The sequence below is a fragment of the Mobula hypostoma genome, chromosome 10 (assembly GCF_963921235.1).
Source record: "Mobula hypostoma chromosome 10, sMobHyp1.1, whole genome shotgun sequence".
NCBI classification, from domain to species: Eukaryota; Metazoa; Chordata; class Chondrichthyes; order Myliobatiformes; family Myliobatidae; genus Mobula; species Mobula hypostoma.
The window spans coordinates 104,233,527-104,254,128 of NC_086106.1; the positions used below are offsets into that span (position 1 = coordinate 104,233,527).

At 42.0% G+C, this 20,602-nt stretch overlaps 1 protein-coding gene and 1 long non-coding RNA gene across 3 annotated transcripts in view; one reads left to right on the plus strand and one right to left on the minus strand.

The window, feature by feature from the left end:
* Positions 1 to 20,602, plus strand: part of kdrl (kinase insert domain receptor like) — a 220,621-nt gene that overhangs the window by 88,242 nt on the left and 111,777 nt on the right. For both annotated transcript variants that reach the window (XM_063060960.1, XM_063060961.1), the window contains exon 9: positions 4,608 to 4,777. In XM_063060960.1, coding sequence (XP_062917030.1) covers positions 4,608 to 4,777 — 170 coding nt within the window. The remainder of the gene's footprint in view (positions 1 to 4,607; positions 4,778 to 20,602) is intronic.
* The window catches only part of LOC134353080 (uncharacterized), an 81,549-nt gene that overhangs the window by 6,997 nt on the left and 53,950 nt on the right, over positions 1 to 20,602 (minus strand). The gene's annotated exons all lie outside the window — the stretch shown is intronic.

The following is a 20,602-nucleotide window of genomic DNA, read 5'->3' on the forward strand; positions in this document are numbered from 1 at the left end:
CAAGAAAGGGAGTAGGGATAGCCCAGGAGATTATAGACCAATGAATCTTACTTCAGTCATTGGTAAGTTGATGGAAAAGATCCTGAGAGGCAGGATTTATGAACATTTGGAGAGGCACAATATGATTAGGAATAGTCAGCATGGCTTTGCAAAAGGTAAGTCATGCCTTACAAGCCTGATTGAACTTTTTGAGGATGTGACTAAACACGTTGATGAAGGTAGAGCAGTAGATTAATGTATATGGGTTTCAGCAAGGCATTTGATAAGGTACCCCCTGCAAGGCTTATTGAGAAAGTAAGGAAGCATGGGATCCAAGGGAACATTGCTTTGTGGATCCAGAATTGGCTTGCCCACAGAAGGCAAAGAGTGGTTGTAAAGGGGTCACATTCTGCATGGAGGTTGGTGACCAGTGGTATGCCTCGGTGCTCTGTTCTGGGACCCTTTCTCTTCATAATTTTAATAAATGACCTGGATGAGGAAGTGGAGGGATGGGTTAGTAAATTTACTGATGACACAAAGGTTGGAAGTGTTGTGGATAGTGTGGAGGGCTGTCGGAGGTTACAGCGGGACATCAATAGGATGCAAAACTGGGCTGAGAAGTGGCAGATGGAGTTCAACGCAGATAAGTGTGAGATGGTTCATTTTGGTAGGTCAAATACGATGGAAGAATATAGTATTAATGGTAAGACTCTTGGCAGTGTGGAGGATCAGAGGGATCTTGGGGTCCAAGTCCATAGGACACTCAAAGCTGCTGCGCAGGTTGACTCTGTGGTTAAGATGGCATATGGTGCATAGACCTTCATCAACCGTGGGATTGAGTTTTAGAGCCGATAAGTAATGTTACAACTATATAGGACCCTGGTCAGACCCCACTTGGAGTACTGTGCTCATTTCTGGTCACCTCACTACAGGAAGGATGTGAAAACTATAGAAAGGGTGCAGAGGAGATTTACAAGGATGTTGCCTGGACTGGAGAGCATGCCTTATGAGAATAGGTTGAGTGAACTTGGTCTTTTCTCCTTGGAGCGACAGAGGATGAGAGGTGACCTGATAGAGGTGTATAAGATGATGAGAGGCATTGATCATGTGGATAGTTCAGAGGCTTTTTCCCAGGGCTGAAATGGCTAAAACGAGAGGGCACAGTTTTCAGGTGCTTGGAAGTAGGTACAGAGGAGATGTCAGGGGTAAGTTTTTTATGCAGAGAGTGGTGAGTGCATGGAATGGGCTGCCAGTGACGGTGGTGGAGGCGGATACAATAGGGTCTTTTAAGAGTCTCTTGGATAGGTACATGGAGCTCAGAAAAATAGAGGGCTATGGGTAATCCTAGGTAATTTCTAAATAAGTACATGTTCGGCACAGCTTTGTGGACCAAAGGGCCTGTATTGTGCTGTAGGTTTTCTATGTTACCTAGGAAGGGGATGAAAGAAACTTGATAAGCGGCAGGGGAGAGGGTGCTTTTAATACAATAAAGGGTGACCATAGGTATTTATTTAATACAATCCTATTTTGCATCCTATTGATGTCCCGCTGTAACCTCCGACAGCCCTCCACACTATCCACAACACTTCCAACCTTTGTGTCATCAGTAAATTTACTAACCCATCCCTCCACTTCCTCATCCAGGTCATTTATTAAAATTATGAAGAGAAAGGGTCCCATTCAGTCAATACAATCAATCTACTGGAGGAACTCAGCAGATCAAACAACATCTGTGAGAGTAAAGAAATTGTTGACATTTCAGATCTAAACCGACTAGTTTTAAATATCCCTAGAGCTGCGACTCAGCATCTCCCTTATTCAGTAAGTCACACATCCAGTTGCTAACCGACCATGTTCAGTAAAGATAGGCAGCAACACCTCCGGCTGTGTCCTCGGCCCCCTACTCTGCTTCATGACGACGTGGCCCAGTTCTGCTCTGACTCCATCTGCAAGTTTGCAGATGATATGGCAGCATCAAATCAAATAATGATGAGTCAGAGTACAGGAAGGACATAAGGAGGCTGGTGACATGGTGTCATGACAAAAATATTTCCCTCAATATCGACAAACAAAAGAGCCAGTTGTTGACTTCAGGAAGTGTGTTGGTATATATACTCCTGTTCAGAGCGATGGTGCTGAGCTCAAAAGGGTTGAGAGCTTCAGCTTCCTAAGAGTGAACATCACCAATATCCTGTCCTGCTCCAGTCATGTAAATGCCATGACCAAGAAAGCTCACCAGTACCTCTACTTCTGCAGGAGGCGAAAGAAATTTAGCATGTTTCCTTTGACTTTTATCAATGCAAAACAGAAAGCATCCAGATAAATCACAGTTCGTGATAGCGTCTGCTCTACCCGTGACTGCAAGAAACTGCAGTAAGTTGTGTCGTAGCTTGTCCTTCCAATCTTCCCCTTCTACCATCCAGGAACTTGGACAGTTGTTCCAGGTGAAGCAGCAATTACCTTGCACTTCTTCCAATCTAGATCCACAATTCCTTGAAGGTAGATCACAGTTAGATAGGGTCATAAACAGGGTCTTTGGCATATGGGCCATCATAGATCAGGGCACTGAGTACAGGAGTAGAGATGTTATACTGAAGTTGTATAAGACGTTGGTCAGGCCACATTTGGAGTACTGTGTGTGTTCTGGTCGCCTACCTACTGAAAGACATCAATAACCTTGAAAGAGCATGAAGAAAATTTACACAGATGTTATTGGGTCTAAAAGACCTGAGTTATAGGAACCAATTGAATAGGAGTGCAGGAGAATGGAGGGATCTTATAGAGGTATATTAAATTATGAGAGGTATAGGTAGGGTGAATGCATGCAGGTATTATCCCCTCATGTTGAGTCAGACTGGAACTAGGGATGAAAGTGAATTATTTAAGAGGGGAATTATGTTGTTTAGGACACAGAGCGACCACTCTCCGCTGAACATCCTCCGTAGAGATCGTTCAGAGCACCAAATTTCTTAGTGTTCACCTGGCGGAGATTCTCACCTGGTCCCTCAACGCCAGCTCCATAGCTAAGAAAGCCCAGCAGCATCTCTACTTTCTGCGAAGGCTGAGAAAAGTCCACCCCCGACCCCCCACCCCCCATCCTCACCACATTCTACAGAGGTTGTATTGAGAGCATCCTGAGCAGCTGCATCACGGCCTGGTTCAGAAATTGCACCGTCTCGGATCGCAAGACCCTGCAGCAGATAGTGAGGTCAGCTGAGAAGATCATCGAGGTCTCTCTTCCCGCCATTACAGACATTTACACCACATGCTGCATCCATAAAGCAAACAGCATTATGAAGGACTCCATGCACCCCTCATACAAACTCTTCCCCCTTCTGCCATCTGGCAAAAAGCACCTAAGTATTCGGGCTCTCACGACCGGACTATGTAACAGTTTCTTCCCCCAAGCCATCAGACTCCTCAATACCCAGAGCCTGGACTGACACCAACCTACTGCCCTCTACTGTGCCTATTGTCTTGTTTATCATTTATTGTAATGCCTGTACTGTTTTGTGCACTTTATGCAGTCCTGGGTAGGTCTGTAGTCTAGTGTAGTTTTGTGTTCTTTTACATAGTTCAGTGTAGTTTTTGTATTGTTCATGTAGCACCATGGTCGTGAAAAACGTTGTCTCGTTTTTACTGTGTACTGTACCAGCAGTTATGGTCAAAATGACAATAAAAAGTGACTTGACTTGACTTGATGGTGAGTGTGGAGTGAGTTGCCTGTGGAAGTGGTTGATGTAGATTCAGTTGCAACTTTTAAAAGTATTTTAGATAGGTACATGGATGAGAGGTGAATGGGTGGCTGTAATCCTGGTGCAGGTCGATTGGACTAGGAAGGATAATATTTCAGCACAGACGAGATGAGTCAAAGGGCCTGTTTCTGTGCTGTAGTTCACTATGACTTCATGACTACGATTCTAGCGTATTCAGTGTTTACAATGCGGTCTCTAGTGCCGTGAAGAAGCCAACCATAGATTGAACAACTGCATGGCAGGAAATCTGCGTTTAGTCTGCAGTAGTGACCCTGAGCATCCTGTTGCCTGACGCTTTAACTTCTCATGTTGCTCCTATTCTGACCTGTCTTGGGCCTCCTGTACTGTCTCAGTGAGACCTCATGCAAGCTTTCCATTTGAATATGTTGCAGCCTTCAGGACTTAAAACTGAATCTTACAGCTTTAGGTAATTTGATTTATGTCTTTATCAGTTGTCCATTTGTGAATTAACTCAGCTTGTTCATTTTCTTTTTCTCTTTCTTTCCCATCGCAGATGTGCCCAGTTTGACCTATTTGGCATCTAGTGGATGCCCACCTCTCCCACACTCCCTGCAGCTTAATGAGTTTCTTTAGTCTCGTTGCCAGTTCTGATGAAGGATCTTTGAGCTGAAATATTAGCTAGTTTCTCTTCCCACAAATGCAGCCTGACCTGCTGAGTGTTTCTAGCATTTTCTGTTTTATTTCCTCAGTAAGGCATTGAACCATCAGATTAGAATAGGATTAAGATATTTTGATTCTGAAGGATCTGAGCCAATTTAATTGCTTACCTCTTATAGATGATTGTAACTACAATAAGATACATCAAGATTGTTGAGGTTTTTTTCGTCCATCTAACATATTTTTTTGAAACAGGTACAAAGATGGAAAACTCATTGCACAGAATCAGTCCTGTTATGTCCAAGACCGCTATACATTAAAAATATTGTCTGTATCAGGAAAGGATAAAGGGGAATATACTATTTCATTGAACAACAACCGACATAACCTGCATAAGAACTTCACCATCACACTAAAAGTCTATGGTAAGTCTATCGCTATCCCATTCATGCCTTGTAGAACATCAACGAAGACATGTTGTATTTCTGAAACAGAAAGTGGTTGTAAAAACATGCTGGTCATTGAAAACAGGTTCATGTTCTGAGTACAGAGCTTGCATCAGCACTTTTCATCTAACTGCACCCAAACGTTAGCCCGACCTATTATTTAGTTATCAGGTGCTGATGGATCTGTTGTGTACTCACAGCATTTCTGTTCTGATTTCAACATACATAATGATCTGGGTCAGCTGAAGGAGCCTCAAGGGGAATGTGTGTTGTCCAAAAAAAACATACAAGCTATTTTGATTTTATTAGAAGTAGCAATCATGGGTCACGTGGGGTCTTGGTATGGAGTAGACGTGTGTCCCGGGAGCTGCACCTACCTTCACCTTTTGCCTCACCCGAATAGCAGTTAATTCTTATTTTTTAAGTGACTGAAGTGAGCTGTTACGGGCTGAACGAAATGACGAAGCCAGGTAAAGGGAAGAAACAAGAAAAGGGCACAGGAGAAGAAGATTCTGGCCAGGGCTCCGCGAAGCTAGCGGGCCCAGGAGAAGCTAAAGCCAACGCTGCTAGGGCTCCGGTCCCAACTACCATTGAGGAAGTCCTTGTGGCGGTAAACAAGCTGTACAGTTTGGTAGACGGGAGACATGCAGAGCATAATAAGTCAATCGTGAACCTAACAGCGGCTCTAACCGAAGTCAGTAAGCATGTTTCTTTAACGGAGGATGCCGCCGAATCCTATGAGAGACGAATCAAAGAGTTAGAGAAGCGGCTTGAAAGCCTAAAATCCCAAAACACGCAGCTACAGGGTAAGGTGGATGACCTTGAAGCTCGGTCTCGCCGTCAAAACATTCGCATTATCGGGGTTCAGGAGAAAGCCGAAAACGATAAGCCGACGGAGTTTGTAGTCACGTTGCTTCCAAAGTTGCTGGGGGAAGAACATTTCCACCAGCCGATTGAAGTGGACCGTGACAACCGGAGCCCAGCACCTGCTAAAAATGGTAGGTCAAGAGCTATTACTGCGAGGCTACACCACCACCAGGTTAAAGAGCTGGTGCTATGGCTGTCCAGGGAGAGAGCTTCGCTGCTCTATACGGGGCGTCTGGTGTTCATTTACCCGGATTTAACCCCGGCTACCATGAGGAAACGTCAGGATTTTCAGCACATTAAGGAGAAATGCAAAGCCAGGAAAATTAGGTGTGGATTCCGGTATCTGGCGAGGTTTGTGGTTACAGTTAACAATAGCACCCGTACATTCAGCACTGCAGCCGTAGCGGAGGAGTATCTGAGCCGAAAAGTTAAAGATTGGCATTCGGACACCGTATCAACCTAAAAACGGATTAACGCTGGGTTACTGGATTCATCGTTGATTGATAGCAGCTTCATCTGGAGACTGTTTGTTATGTTCAGCGCATGAGGAACTGAAAAATAAGCTCACACTCAGATGTGGGTGAGGACTGATTGTTATTGTTTATTTTTATATTTCATAGTGTATTTGTGAAGAGGTGTTTCTCCCAAGTTTAGTGGGTAATGGGTAGTTATCTTGCTATTCTGGGCCATGTGTTGGCTCTTGGATATAGCTGTGACTCTAGGTTAGGGGTATGGAAGTACTACTCCTGGTGTGTTTTTATTTTTGGGAGGGTTTTTTGTGTTTCTCAAAGGGTTGTTACAGCACATCTATTTGTTCCAGTTACAGTTTGTGTTATGCCACGACCATACAGCATATTTTTTTTGTTAAGCAGCGGATGTGACATCTAATTCGCATGTGCACAGCATTGGAGAGACTAAACTTATCAGCTGGAATGTACAGGGATGAATAGTCCACTGAAGAGAGGGAAGGTGTATGTACATCTTCATACACTCAAAGCTGATATTTGTTTTCTCCAAGAAATGCACATTAAGAAAACAGCAGCGAAAGTGCTTTGTCCCTCCTGGGCATCTCAGGTCTACCAGTCAAATTTTAGTACTAAAGCTAGAGGTGTTGCAATCCTAATTTTAAAAAACCATACCGTTTATTCACACACAAACTATCGCTGACTAGAGGCGCAGATATGTAATAGTAAGTGGAATATTAAATTCTATACCATTGACACTAGTGAATGTGTACGGGCCCAACTTTGATGATCCAATTTTTTTTCAGAACCTCTTTAAGGCCACGCCTAATCTGTCTGACTATAACATAATTGTAGGTGGAGGCTTTAATTGCATCTTAAACTCCCTCCTAGATAGACAACGTCCCCAAGTTTGTTAACTTAAAAATAGTGTAACACTTAATAATCTCATGCAATCGTATAACATAGTGGATATTTGGAGGCTTCTTAATCCCACAAAGAAGGATTTTTCATATTTCTCCACAGTATATAAATCCTACTCTAGGATTGATTATTCTCTGTTAGATTCAAAATTAGTCTGGTCAGTAGTCAGTTGCACTTACTATAATATACTCATATCAGTTCATGCTCCTGTCTCCCTTATAGTCAAATTGAACCACAAAAGAGGTGAATATAGTTGGCGTTTAAATAATGTTTTGCTAAAGGAAAAGGATTTTTGCTCTTCTCTTTCAGATAAGATAGATCTATACTTAAGCACCAATGATGTGGGCGGTGTTGATGTTTCCACTCTTTGGGAGGCCATGAAGGCTGTTATAGAGGTTGCATAATAGCATATAAAACAGCAGAAAAAAGAAGATTCAAGGAAAGGTTAACTGAAATAGATGATCAGTTGGCAAATCTGGAAGCTTCTTACAAAATAAAGCAGAAAGCAAAATTACTTAATAAGGTTACTGCCTTACGGTATGAGTATAATTCTACAATGTCCAAGAGTGTTTCAAAACTACTGACACAAGTCAGACAGAGGTATTTTGAGCTTGATGAAAAGCTCCATAAGTTACTAGCCCATCAGTTAAGACAGATGCAGGCCTTCAGGGCCATACATCATATAAAAGCGAAAGATGGCTTTTTATTGACGGACCCGGAAAAAATTAGTAAGTGTTTTGCGGAATTCTATGCTAATGTTTACCAATTACAAGGCGGTCCAGATGTTGAAGCTATGGAAGCATTTTTGATAATCTGAATCTGCCCAAGCTGTCAACAGATTCAGTAAATAAACTTGATGCTGATATAAGCCTAGATGACATCAAGAAGGTCATCTCTTCCCTCCCCAATAATAAGGCAGCGGGTCCGGATGGTTTTAGCATGGAATTCTTCAAAGTATTTGGTCCAAAATTGTCACCTCTGCTCTTACAAATGTTGAATCACTCCAGAACAGCTTCCAGGTTGCCACCCACTTTACGTAAAGCCAATGTTTCTCTGATTCCAAAACCAGGCCCTGATGCCGAGGTGGTTTCATCATATCGCTCCATTTCGCTGCTGCCCATTGAAACCAAAATTCTTGGGAAAATCCTGGCCAATAGGTTAAAAGAATGCATTTGTTCTGTTATTCATCCAGATCAAACTGGCTTTATGCCAGGTAGACATACGTATTTTAATTTGCGTCGTCTTTTCAATATTTTATATACAAAACATGCAGAAGAAGCTGTAATCATTTCATTAGATGCACAACGTGCGTTTGACCAAGTGGAATGGCCTTATATGATGTTTTCACTTAAGAAATTTGGATTTGGACCATCTTTCATTAAACGGATTGAGATAATTTATTCACACCCATCTGCTTCTATTATCACTAATCACAATATTTCCTCCCCTTTTGCAATTCATCGCGGGACTTGTCAAGGCTGCCCCTTTCTCCATTTTTGTTTGCAGTTATCATTGAGCCACTGGCTGTTAGCATCAGACAGGACCCTTTGGTATCTCTCATTGATATGCATGGACACAAACCTCACCTTTCATTATACGCTGAGGATGTCCTTTCATATATCTCCAGCCCACAAACATCAATACCTGCCCTTCTGACTCTAATTAATAATTTTGGTAGTTTCTCAGGTTTCCCTGTTAATTGGGATAAGAATGAACTAATGCCAGTCACTGCAGTGGTTAATGCAGCGTATTTACAGTCCATTCCCTTCAAAATAACTTATGATCATTTTTCCTGTCTTGGTGTGACTATTACAAAAAACCCAGATGACCTTTTGCAAGTGAATTGGTGAAACAAAGTTGAGCAGGTTAAACACAATATTGACTTTTGGAAAACCCCTCCAATTTCCTTGGCGGGGAGGGTTAACGCAATCAAGATGATTGTACTGCCACGATTTCTTCATCTTTTCCCGTCAATTCCATGTTTTATTCCTCTGTCATATTTTAAGCAATTGGATTCAATTCAAATACCCCTCATTTGGAATTATAAACCCATTAGAATTACTGAAAAACACCTGTCAAAGCCCAAGGAAGCAGATGGTTTTGCCCTGCTGGACATTAAAATGTATTACTGGGCTGCCCACCTATCCATTCTTGCATGGTGGAAAAAAGGCCCACCCTCTACATCAGACTCGTGGCCATCATGGCTTCTCATAGAGCAAATGCTTTGTAAGGAGACTTCCTTACCAGCTCTCCTTAATAGCCCCACTGCAGTTAATAAGTCACATTTTAGTAACAGCTTCGTGGTTGGCAGCACTATAAGAATTTGGAAGCAGATTCAACTACACATTAAGGCCCCAAAAACTTATATTGACACTCCAATTTGTGACAATCATTCCTTTTTGCCTGGCCTGAATGATACTGTTTTTACTACCTGGAAACAGAGAGGCAGCTGTAGTGTAGGTGACCAATATATTAATGGAAACTTTGCCTCATTTGTGCAGTTACAAGCGGTTTACAATATCCCTGCATCTGGTTTTTTTAGATCTTTACAAATTTGAGATTATGTTAGGAAATATATACCTAATTTCAAAGTTTTGGACATGAGTCCCTGGAGGCAATAAATAAGTTTGATCCTGTTACTCGTAGTGCGGTATCCTATTTTTTATCAGATCCTACATAATGGAGCTCGGGTGAATACTGCAGGATTAAAACAGGCATGGGTGGATGAATTGGGTATAGAACTGACAGATGAGGTCTGGGATGAGTGTTTATACATGATTGTTTGATCAACGTCAGACACAGACTTACACAGTTTAAAACAATACATAGACTCCATTATTCCAAAGAAAAGTTGTACAGTTTCTACTCTGATGTTTCACCAGTTTGTAATAGATGTAAATCTGTGAACAGTAACTTGTCACATTCATCCTGGTCAGGTTGTAAGCTTTATGCATACTGGAAAAGTATTTTTCACTGTTTCTCTGAGGCTTTTGAGAAGTGGTGGGAACCAGACCCGCTCATAGCCATCCTTGGAGCAACAAGCTCTTCAGCCAATAAGTATGAAAAACTGGCTGTATTATTTGGAATGGTGATTGCTAAGAAGTTAATCCTGCAAATGTGGAAAATGGACTCTATGCCTACGTACGATCTGTGGCTGAGAGAACTGGCAAATACTTTACATTTGAAGAGACTGAGACTATGTAATGAGGACAGAGGGGACATCTTTGAAAGGATATGGGGCCCTGTATTGGACTTTCTTACAGGGTGAGGACTGAGGTTTTTTGGTGCAGTGCACCTCTGCTGTGCATGTTTACTCTTGTCTTTATATTTTTCTCCCTTTTGCTGCTCAATATTTAATTTGATTTTGTTAAGGCCGTGGTTTTTGTGGATGTGCTGTATTTTTTGGGGTTTTTTTTTGTTTGTTTGTTGTTTGTAATAAAAAAATAAAAAGAATATATATAGAAGTAGCAATCATTCCTTTGGAGGTCAGATGCATTTTGCCAAGATATTCAGAGCATTCAGTGCAGTTCTTTCGTACAGTTGCAGTTTGTAGATGATTTATTGCTCGCACATTTCATATGGTTAGTTTTCTTGGCATTCTTGTCAAAGTAATTTTCCTGAAGGACAAAAACCCATACCAGACATAGTGGGGGAAAAAACTGCTTTGCTATTGGTGATAATTACAAACAGTGCTTTAACTAGAAATCTGAAGTAAACTTACAGAAGCACATTGACAACAAGAACAATTTACTAGCAAGGTTTGGGTGGCTGGGAGAGGGTGGAGGTTTAAAAAAAAGTGAGGTGATTACTTATACAGCGCTCTTGATCCTGATCTCTCAGTCCTGATGAAGGGTCTCAACCCGAAACATCGACTGTTTATTCTTGTTCAGCATTTAGTGTGTTCTGCCTTGGATTTCCAGCATCTGCTATTCTCTCCTATTCGTGATTATATTTTCTTTCTTTAGAACTGGGAATATGACGAAGTTGGGATAGGTAGATATAACTATTCCAAAGTTTCATGGTTTTGCTAAGATTTGGCTTAGATCATTGAAGTTGTGTCTGTAAATTACAAATGCAAGTTGATAATTTAACTTTGGTTTGGTAGGGAAGAGCAGCAGAAGTCAAGGAAAAATAGATAATCTGGAGCCCTGAGAAGTTTAAATATATTTTAAAAGCTAGGGCCCTGAATTTTGCTACTGACTTTTAGAAACTTGAAATTAAGGCCAATGTTTTCTAACTGGAAATGTGAATATTCCCTCACTAAGAGCTATAGTTCAAATTTCAAAGTTCAAGGTAAACTTATTATGAAAGTACACTTACAACACCAGATACAACCCTGAGATTTATGTCTGTGGGCATTCACAGTAAATACAAAGAAACATAATAGAGTCAGTGGAAAAATTGCACAGAACAAGATGGACAAACAACCAATGTGCAAAAGACAACAAACTGTGCAAATACAAAAAGAAAACAAACAAACGAATAACAATACATAAATAAACAATAAATATTGAGAAAACGAGATGAAGAATACTTGAAAGTGAATCCAAGGGTTGCAGCAACAGTTCAGTGTTAGAGTGAGTGAAGTTGAGTGAAGTTAACCTCTTGTTGTTCATATCATAGAAGGATATTTGTCCAAGGCAACACAATATGACGGGGAATTTCAAAAGCCACTGCGCACCTTGTCATTGTTAAGATTGTTAAAGGACGAGTTACTAGAACAAATGTATTTCCGAGCTGGAAGCCCGGCAGATCAAGTCACCTGGTCATTATAGAAACCATTGTGTTAGGCAGTATGTAGACATTTCATTAATAGGACAATGATGCCAAGGATCACTTTGCCCACACTGTCACTCATAAAAATAAGCATAAAAGAAAATAGCCTCATCCAAATTGAAAAAAGCATTACAATAAACAGTAAATATCCTTCTTACTTATATCAGACAAGATGCTAGTTCATTCTTTGTAATGTATTTAAAACTCTTAACTATCCTGCTCTCTTTAGATTATTTTTCCTTCAGCTAGGAGTCAGATTGAGGAGCAGATCTCACCCCTTCCCCTCCCACATGTCAGGAAATTATGTATTCAAGACCAAATATGAGACAAACATATTGTCAAATAGAGAGTCCAACAATTTCACTTCTTCCCTATTTCAGGTGATTTGCTGTTACCTTTTCCACCTTTTCGACTCATCTTCCAATTCTTAATTTGGGATGCTGTCATCTGTTGTGTCATTTATGTCACCTGTAATTTTGTCTCCTGATTTCCGACTTCTCACAGACCACCTTTTACTTTCTCTTGCATTCCTGCCCTCCTTTACCTGCATTTTAATTGCTGTTCAGCATCCAGTATTTCCCATGGAACTAAGTTATGGAATCCCTCTCCCTCTCTCTTTCCCTCCCCCTTACCCTTGCCCTCCCCTTACCCCCCACACGCCCACTCTCGACCTCTCTCATTTTGTTTGGAATGGGCTGGGCATGTGCAGTGACATCAAATAATAAAGAGTATTTGTTTTGACATCGATTGCACAATGTCCCAAAGCACTTACAGAGCCCAGAGGACATAGACTTCACATACCAAAGTTGCACTTAGCTAGAGGGCTCAGACTTGGTTTAGTGTTACTTGAATAACTGGATCTTACCTTGGCTGCTGACATGGAATTCAGAGCGAGCACCTTCCTTCAGCTAAGTTTCTCATTAAGATTTAATTGTTACTGAATAATCACATCACACCCATTTTTCAGATCCTGATCAATCTCTCCATTCTCTTTCTGTCATCTTCTTGAACCCTTCCATGATATTCTTCTCCAGTGATTAAAGTGCCCAATTTCTCCCCACACCCTCCTAATCATCACGATGATGTTCCCCAGAGGAGAGGACGCACTTGTCATAAGAAGGACATGCAAACTCCACACAAACATCTCCCAAGGTCGGGGTTAAACCCAGATTGCCGGAATTCCAAGGCAGCTGCTCCACCAGCTTTGACACTGAGCTGAACTTTGCAGTATGCAAATTTACATACAACAGACTAGTGAACGCAATTTGAAATATCATCACTGATAAAAAAAAAATTAGTATGTGTTCAAAGGGATCAAAACATGGAACTGAAATCCAAGATCTTCCCTCAATGTTCAGTGATGACCATCCAGTTCCTATCTCCCACTTCCACATATTCACTCCTTCATAATTTCTCTCTTCTTCCTTATTGCCATCTGGTCATGGCTTGGTGTCACAAACTGGCAAGGAAATAAGGCTGAATGCTAGTAAGAAGACAATGGGGAAAAATGGAATACTTGTACATTCTGCTCTTTAATTCTGTGTAATATACAGGAAACCCAGACTTTTATGTTTCTGATGTGAAACCTAAATCATCAGCTGCCTCCAACCACTTGTGGATGACAAAAAAAATAGGTGATATTGTAGTGAAGAAGGTTATCAGAAGTTTTGATCAACTAAAATAAGTGAAGCAAGGATTAGCAAAAAGCAAACACGAGGAATTCTGCAGTTGCTGGAATTTCAAGCAACGCACATAGAAGTTGCTGGTGAACGCAGCAGGCCAGGCAGCATCTCTAGGAAGAGGTACAGTCGATGTTTCGGGCCGAGACCCTTCGTCAGGACTAACTGAAAGAAGAGCTGGTAAGAGATCTGAAAGTGGGAGGGGGAGATCCAAAATGATAGGAGAAGACAGGAGGGGGAGGGATGGAGCCAAGAGCTGGAAAGTTGATTGGCAAAAGGGATATGAGAGAATCATGGGACAGGAGGCCTAGGGAGAAAGAAAAGGGCGGGGGGAAGCCCAGAGGATGTGCAAGGGGTATAGTGAGTGGGAATAGCAATCAATCTAGACAAGCGCAAGGTATAGTTTGCAAAGTCAAATCATGGTGCACATATACAGTAACTGGTAGGTCTCTGGAGAGTGTTACAGGATAGAGGGACCTAGGAGTACAAGTGGCATCACACTTAGAGTGGTGAAAAAGGCACTTGGCACACCGGCTTTCATCAGTCAGTGCACTGTGTATAGGAGTTAGGACATTGTATTGCAAGTGTACAAGACTGTAAGTATAAGGCTGCACCTGGAGTTCTGGGTTCAGTTTTAGTTACCCTTTTATAAGAAATACATCAAAGAATACAACAAAGAATTAAGAGAATATTGCCAAGACTTGAGGGTCTAAGTTGTAGGGTGGGCTTGGGCAGGACAGCACTTTATTTGCTGGAGCATTGGAGATTGTGGCATGGCCTTCCAGAGGTGTATAAAATTGTGAATGTCAGTGATCTGGTAGTCATTTTTCCAGGGAAAGGGAATAAAAAAACTAGAGGACATAGGTTTAAAGTGAGAAAGGAATGCTTTAATAGGGACCTAAAGGGCAACTATTTCTCTCAGAGGGTTGTGCGTATACAGAACAATCTACCAAAGGAAGTGGTTGAGCCAGATACAATAACAACATTAAAAAGATATTTGGACATAGACAGGAAAGGGAAAAAAACATGGACAAATGAAACTAGCTTACTTGGGCATCATGACAGTATGGGCCAATGGGCTGAAGAGACGGTTTCTGTGCTGCAATACTCTAAATGCAGTAATAAGTTATTCCTGTAAAGTAATTCTTGTTAAAAATAAAATCCATTCAGTCTACAAGGACAATGGAAAATGCTGAAAATGCTCGGCTGGCCAAGCAATATCTATTGCGAAAGAAAGAATAATCAGATGAAATACAAGAGGAATGTTTAGAAATCAATATGTTGAAGTGAAGAGCAAGGGATACAAATTATGGAGGGCCCTGTAGAATGGTAAAGACCAGGAGAATGAAGAGTTATTTCAAATGTTCAACAACCACAGGATTTACTTTTCCTTTCTGACCATTCATCTATACATTGAATTACCTTTTATATCTTATATGCATACATACAATTAGCTTGACCAACAGCGAAGCATAACAATTTTCTTTTGAAATCCTCCATATTAAAACAACTAAAACCCTGCAAACTGTCAGAAAATCAATGCTAAAAGAAAATCACTTTCAATGCCTGTTTAAAATGAGAGTTGGTGCAGAATTCCAATGCATTTCTTGGGTTTAAGACTGGAGCTTTTGCTTTGTTGAGAAGCATTTTAAATAAAGCTGCATCTAATCCCTCTTAGTAGCTGAGTTGTGGAATCCATTTTGTTTATGCCAGAGGGCAAATTCCACAGTATGGAGCTGCAAACAAGTAGCTGCTCAACTGATAGTTTGCATGACAATTGCCATGTGAAAACTGCAACTTGTATCTCACATTTAAACCTTTCACATGCTCCTTTCCCTGCTCTCTGATGAAGGAAGAATTGTTCCACAAACTCCATGGAATTGTTTCAGGTGGGCTGAGGAACAAGACTGAGTTTAAAGAAAAGATGAAGGAGGGGCAACTCAAAGAAAAGTTTTTGCAAAGGTTCTGACATTACACCGTTAGGTGTTAACATTTTGCTTTTGATTGAAATTCATCTTCTATCAGGTCAATATAACCTGTCAAATAAGCAAAGGGGTAATATTCACATTTATTAAATAATTCCATATAAGTTCCGCTCAAAATATTTTCAGGACCAAATGTTTTTGTAGCCTCCTGGTAAGCCTCAGGCTCGCTCAGCTGGCTTTCCTCTAGGGGGAGCAGCCTTTGGACCCGCCAAACTGGGTAATCAAGTTTGTGTGGATGCTGTGTGATGTACCCCACCCCGCCAAATAACAGACAATACATCATATGCGATTACTGGAACTATGTAATTAATAGAGATAAATTACAAAAGGAAAGTTCACCAATAATCGTCTTCTGGATAATCACTGACACTGGTACCCCAAATCTCCAGTGCCCTTAATGTTGTCAAAGGGTAAATGCTTCAGAAACCAGTTGTAAAACAAACTGTACAACAACTTGACATGCGCCCCAGTGTCGAGGATGGCTTTAGCATAGCTTCCATCTATCCGTAACGACACACAGGGGTGTGGTCCCTCTAAGCCTTCAGGAATAGGGTCTGTTCCTTTTGGAAGTTCCCTGGTACATTGCTGGGAACGTGCTCCCCCAGAGACCCCAAGCCGTTCCTTCACTGGGCATCCACTAAGTTTCCCGACACCTCTCTGATCAGCTGAACAACTGAGGGAGGGGCTGATCCCCTTAAATGATCCCCCTGGCACTGCAAGCAATTTAGCTGCCCCCCCAGCCAGAGAAGATACACTGAAAGCTTTTCCTCAATCCCCTGACAAAGGTATGGAAAGCCCCCCAGGCGTTGCATTTTACTTCCAGTCGAACCAAACGCATTTTCCCCAGCTTTCAGATAACTGGCAGCTGTCACTACGGGGTAATTGACCCTGACAGTTCTAACACCGTCAACAGCCCTCAAACCTCCAACCAATCCCTGTCGCTCTCCCTCAACCGAGCACTGCCACTCATCTAACAACTGAGAGATCCGCTCCGCCCATGCCTCCTCCCCTTTAGGGGTGGACATTATCCCAAAAACCAGGCGGAGCTTGCCAGAGCTGGAACATTTATTCGCAGACACTACCTCTGAATCAGACCACTCTTTCCTCTCTCTCTGAACAGTATGGACAGCCCATGGCCCCGCCTCACCCGGGGCACCAATAGACACTGGCAGTCTCACCACCAACTCGTCAGCGCTAATCTGAACTCAGACAAAGACCTCCGGGGTACCAACAGCCACCCCACCCAACACGCATGCAGTAATAACCAGCAATCCCACAGAGGCACATCAGCTTTCCGTCCCCGCAGCAGGCATAATTTAAAGAGGGTAATCACACAGCTTCCTACTGAATCAAATCCATAGACGAAGCCCCCAGATGTAGCCCCTGGTCAGTCTCAGGCTGGCTCAGCTCGCTTTCGTCTAGGGCGAGCAGCCTTCGGCCCCGCCAAACTGGGTAATCAAGTTTGTGTGGATGCTGTGTGATGTACCCCACCCCGCCAAATAACAGACAAAGCACCATATGCGATTAAATGATTACATTTGATAGATCTTACTGGAACTATGTAATTAATAGAGATAAAATATAAAAGGAACGTAAAAGGTGCCAAACATCAAAGTTCAACCACTTTGTGCACAACAATTGGAGCTCAATTAACAGAGTCCTCTTTCCACCATTCGATCCCCATCATGCCTTCTGCTCCAAAGCACACGAAAACAATAGCTTGCAGACATGCAGGAAAGAATAACATCTATCCCAACTGGTTAGCAAATGAATACAGTTCTCATTATCAGTAATATAACCCAAACAAGCTGCTAGAGAGAGAACTGTCTCAGCAGTTAACATAACGAAGAAGCCATTTTATTCTAACATAACAAAGAAACCATTTTGATTAGCCTCAACAGTAACGTAAAAGAAGAAACCCCTTAGATTTTTAATATCATTAATTTATAAAACAGATGAGATGAGAACAATTTTCTTGCAAAGTTATGCCAGAGAATTTTTCTATCGAAAATGTGCTATGCAATATTAGGACATGGAAACTTAGTACTATCCTGTGACACACACAAAATGATGGAGGATCTCAGCAGGCCAGGCCTCATATATAGGAAAGAGTAAACAGTTGACATTTTGGGCCAAGACACTTCATTAGGCTTGGATTTTCAACATCTGCAGATTTTTACATCTTTGTATAATCCTGTGAAATAACATTCCCATGACTTTAATCAGTTGTTAGCATATTGTCAATTATTAATTTGATTGAGTTTTATGATGAGGTTACAAGAGTGATTGAAGGTAGAGCTATGGATTTTAGTAAGACATTTGACAAGATCCCTCATGGGAGGCACATTCAGAAGATTAAGATGCATGGGATCATTGTGAATTGGCCATTTGGATTCAGAACTGGCTTGCCTATAGAAGACAGAGGACAGTGGTCAAACTGGCTGATTCTAGCTGGAGGTCTGTGATTAGTCATGTTTTGCAAGAAACTGTACTGGGACCTCCGGTGTTTGTGATGTATATAAATGACTTGAATGAAAATGTAGATGGGTGGGTTAGTAAGTTTGCAGATGATATGAAGTTTGATGGTGTTGTGGATAGTATAGAAGACTGGCAAAGAATGGAGGCTTCAATTGGTCAGGGCTGACTATGGCTGTTGCACCCTAGCTAGGGCAGTACGATACGGAGAGCAAGCTGTAGTCCTGCTCTGATATCTGATGAACATATCTGGTGAGCCCAAAGGAACAGCAGAGACCAGCAGTTTGGCACCAGTAGTGTCACAGGAGTTGCCAGTCAGCAATGAACAACCCTAGGACAACCCTAGGGACTCCAACTCCGGATTTTTCCCTCTGGGTTTATGCCTGAAGCCTCCCCCATGAGCAGGTATAAGTGCGAGGCAGCAGAAGTTTGAGATTGGAGTTTTCCTCCCAGATGAGCTGCCGACCATAGCTCACGAGCCCCATTTGCCTTAAGCAACTGGTCTTAGGGTGCCAATAAACTTCCTTTGCCCCTTCCCTGTCAGTAGAAATGGTTCCGCTGGGCTTGATAGCTAAGCCACACGTGAAGATGAGGAGCTGGACTTGGCTGTCAGAGGCTATTTGAATCGCACACAATTGGAAGCATTTAATACATGAGCAGGGGGATCTTCAGGTTTGAGTTCATAGCTCCGTGAAAGCACTACACAGGTTTAAAGAGTGGTTAACAGGCATGTAGCATGTTTGCCTTTTGTTAGACGAGGAGCTGAGTTCAAAAGTCAGGAAGTCATACAGAACTCTAATTAGCCCACATCTGTAGTATTGTATACAGTTCTGGTCAAGCCATTATAGGAAGGATGTTGAGACCACCACATCTTTCTTGTACTGTGCTGACCAGAACTGTACACTGTACTCCAAGCGCAAACTATCAATGTTTGGTTGAATCATAAGGTACAAAGTGAACCCCCATGGAGTTTCTCCTGGTCAGCTGTTAGAGCTATTACAGAAAAGTCACAGAAAACTTGGAGAAACAGGATGGTCCAAGATATTTAAAGAATCTCTGTGGTAATTGTATTCCCTTACCAACATGTTGGTCGTTGATCCCTCTTCTGGCTGGTTTCAGTCCTGAAGGAATTGACAGGTGGCAGGGAAGACCATTAGGAGTGAAAACCCAGAAGTGCTATCCTAAAATCTGCAGTGAAGCGATGACCATGGCTTCCATTTGGAGCACTAGGTATTGGTATTGGTTTATTATTGTCATATGTGCCAAGATACAGTGAAAAGCTTATCTGCAAACTGTTCATGCAGATCAAGTCATTATGCAGTACCTTGAGGTAGAACAAGGGAGAACAATAACAATGCAAAATAAAGTGTAACAGCTATGGAGAAAGTGTAGTACAAATAAAGAATAATGTGCACGACCATAATGAGGTAGAGAGAGGGCTAGAGACTATCGTATTGTACTGGAGGAACTAAATATGAACCTGCCGGTGAGCGGAAGAGGCATGGACTTTTATAACGGTGGAAGGCAGAACCTAGCGTTATGGAATGAACACGTTTCCTTGGGATAAGAACGAATCATCTTCTGACAATGCCATCCACAACTGTTTAGTCATAGTCATACTTTATTGATCCCGGGGGAAATTGGTTTTCGTTACAGTTGCACCATAAATAATAAATAGTAATAGAACCATAAATAGTTAAATAGTAGTATGTAAATTATGCCAGTAAATTATGAAATAAATCCAGGACCAGCCTATCGGCTCAGGATGTCTGACCCTCCAAGGGAGGAGTTGTAAAGTTTGATGGCCACGGGCAGGAATGACTTCCTATGACGCTCAGTGCTGCAACTCGGTGGAATGAGTCTCTGGCTGAATGTAGTCCTGTGCCCACCCAGTACATTATGTAGTGGATGGGAGACATTGACCAAGATGGCATGCAACTTGGACAGCATCCTCTTTTCAGACACCACCGTGAGAGAGTCCAGTTCCATCCCCACAACATCACTGGCCTTCCGAATGAGTTTGTTGATTCTGTTGGTGTCTGCTACCCTCAGCCTGCCGCCCCAGCGCACAACAGCAAACATGATAGCACTAGCCACCATAGACTCGTAGAACATCCTCAGCATCTTCCGACAGATGTTAAAGGACCTCAGTCTCCTCAGGAAATAGAGTCGGCTCTGTCCCTTCTTGTAGACAGCCTCAGTGTTCTTTGACCAGTCCAGTTTATTGTCAATTTGTATCCCCAGGTATTTGTAATCATCCACCGTTCCCCGGATGGAAACAGGGGTCACCAGTAACTTAGCTCTCCTCAGGTCTACCACCAGCTCCTTAGTCTTTTTCACATTAAGCTGCTGATAATTCTGCTCACACTCTATATTCTGACTATCATCTCAGAAGTCCTCCTGCCCCCCTCCTGATACAAAGCATCTGTCCTTTCCACCTCCTGGTGCAGGTTTGATATCCATTGTGCCTTCAATCTCCTGTGTTGTGCCAAAAGTCTTTTGAAAAGGAGCAAGTGCTTCCAAAATGACTTCTGCAACTTACACTTACTGAGGGGCAAGGTGGCTATAAGTAGTGCAGGTTAACTTTAATTGGTGCTAGCCATTCGAGAGATGGGCCATTCTGAAGATAAAAATATA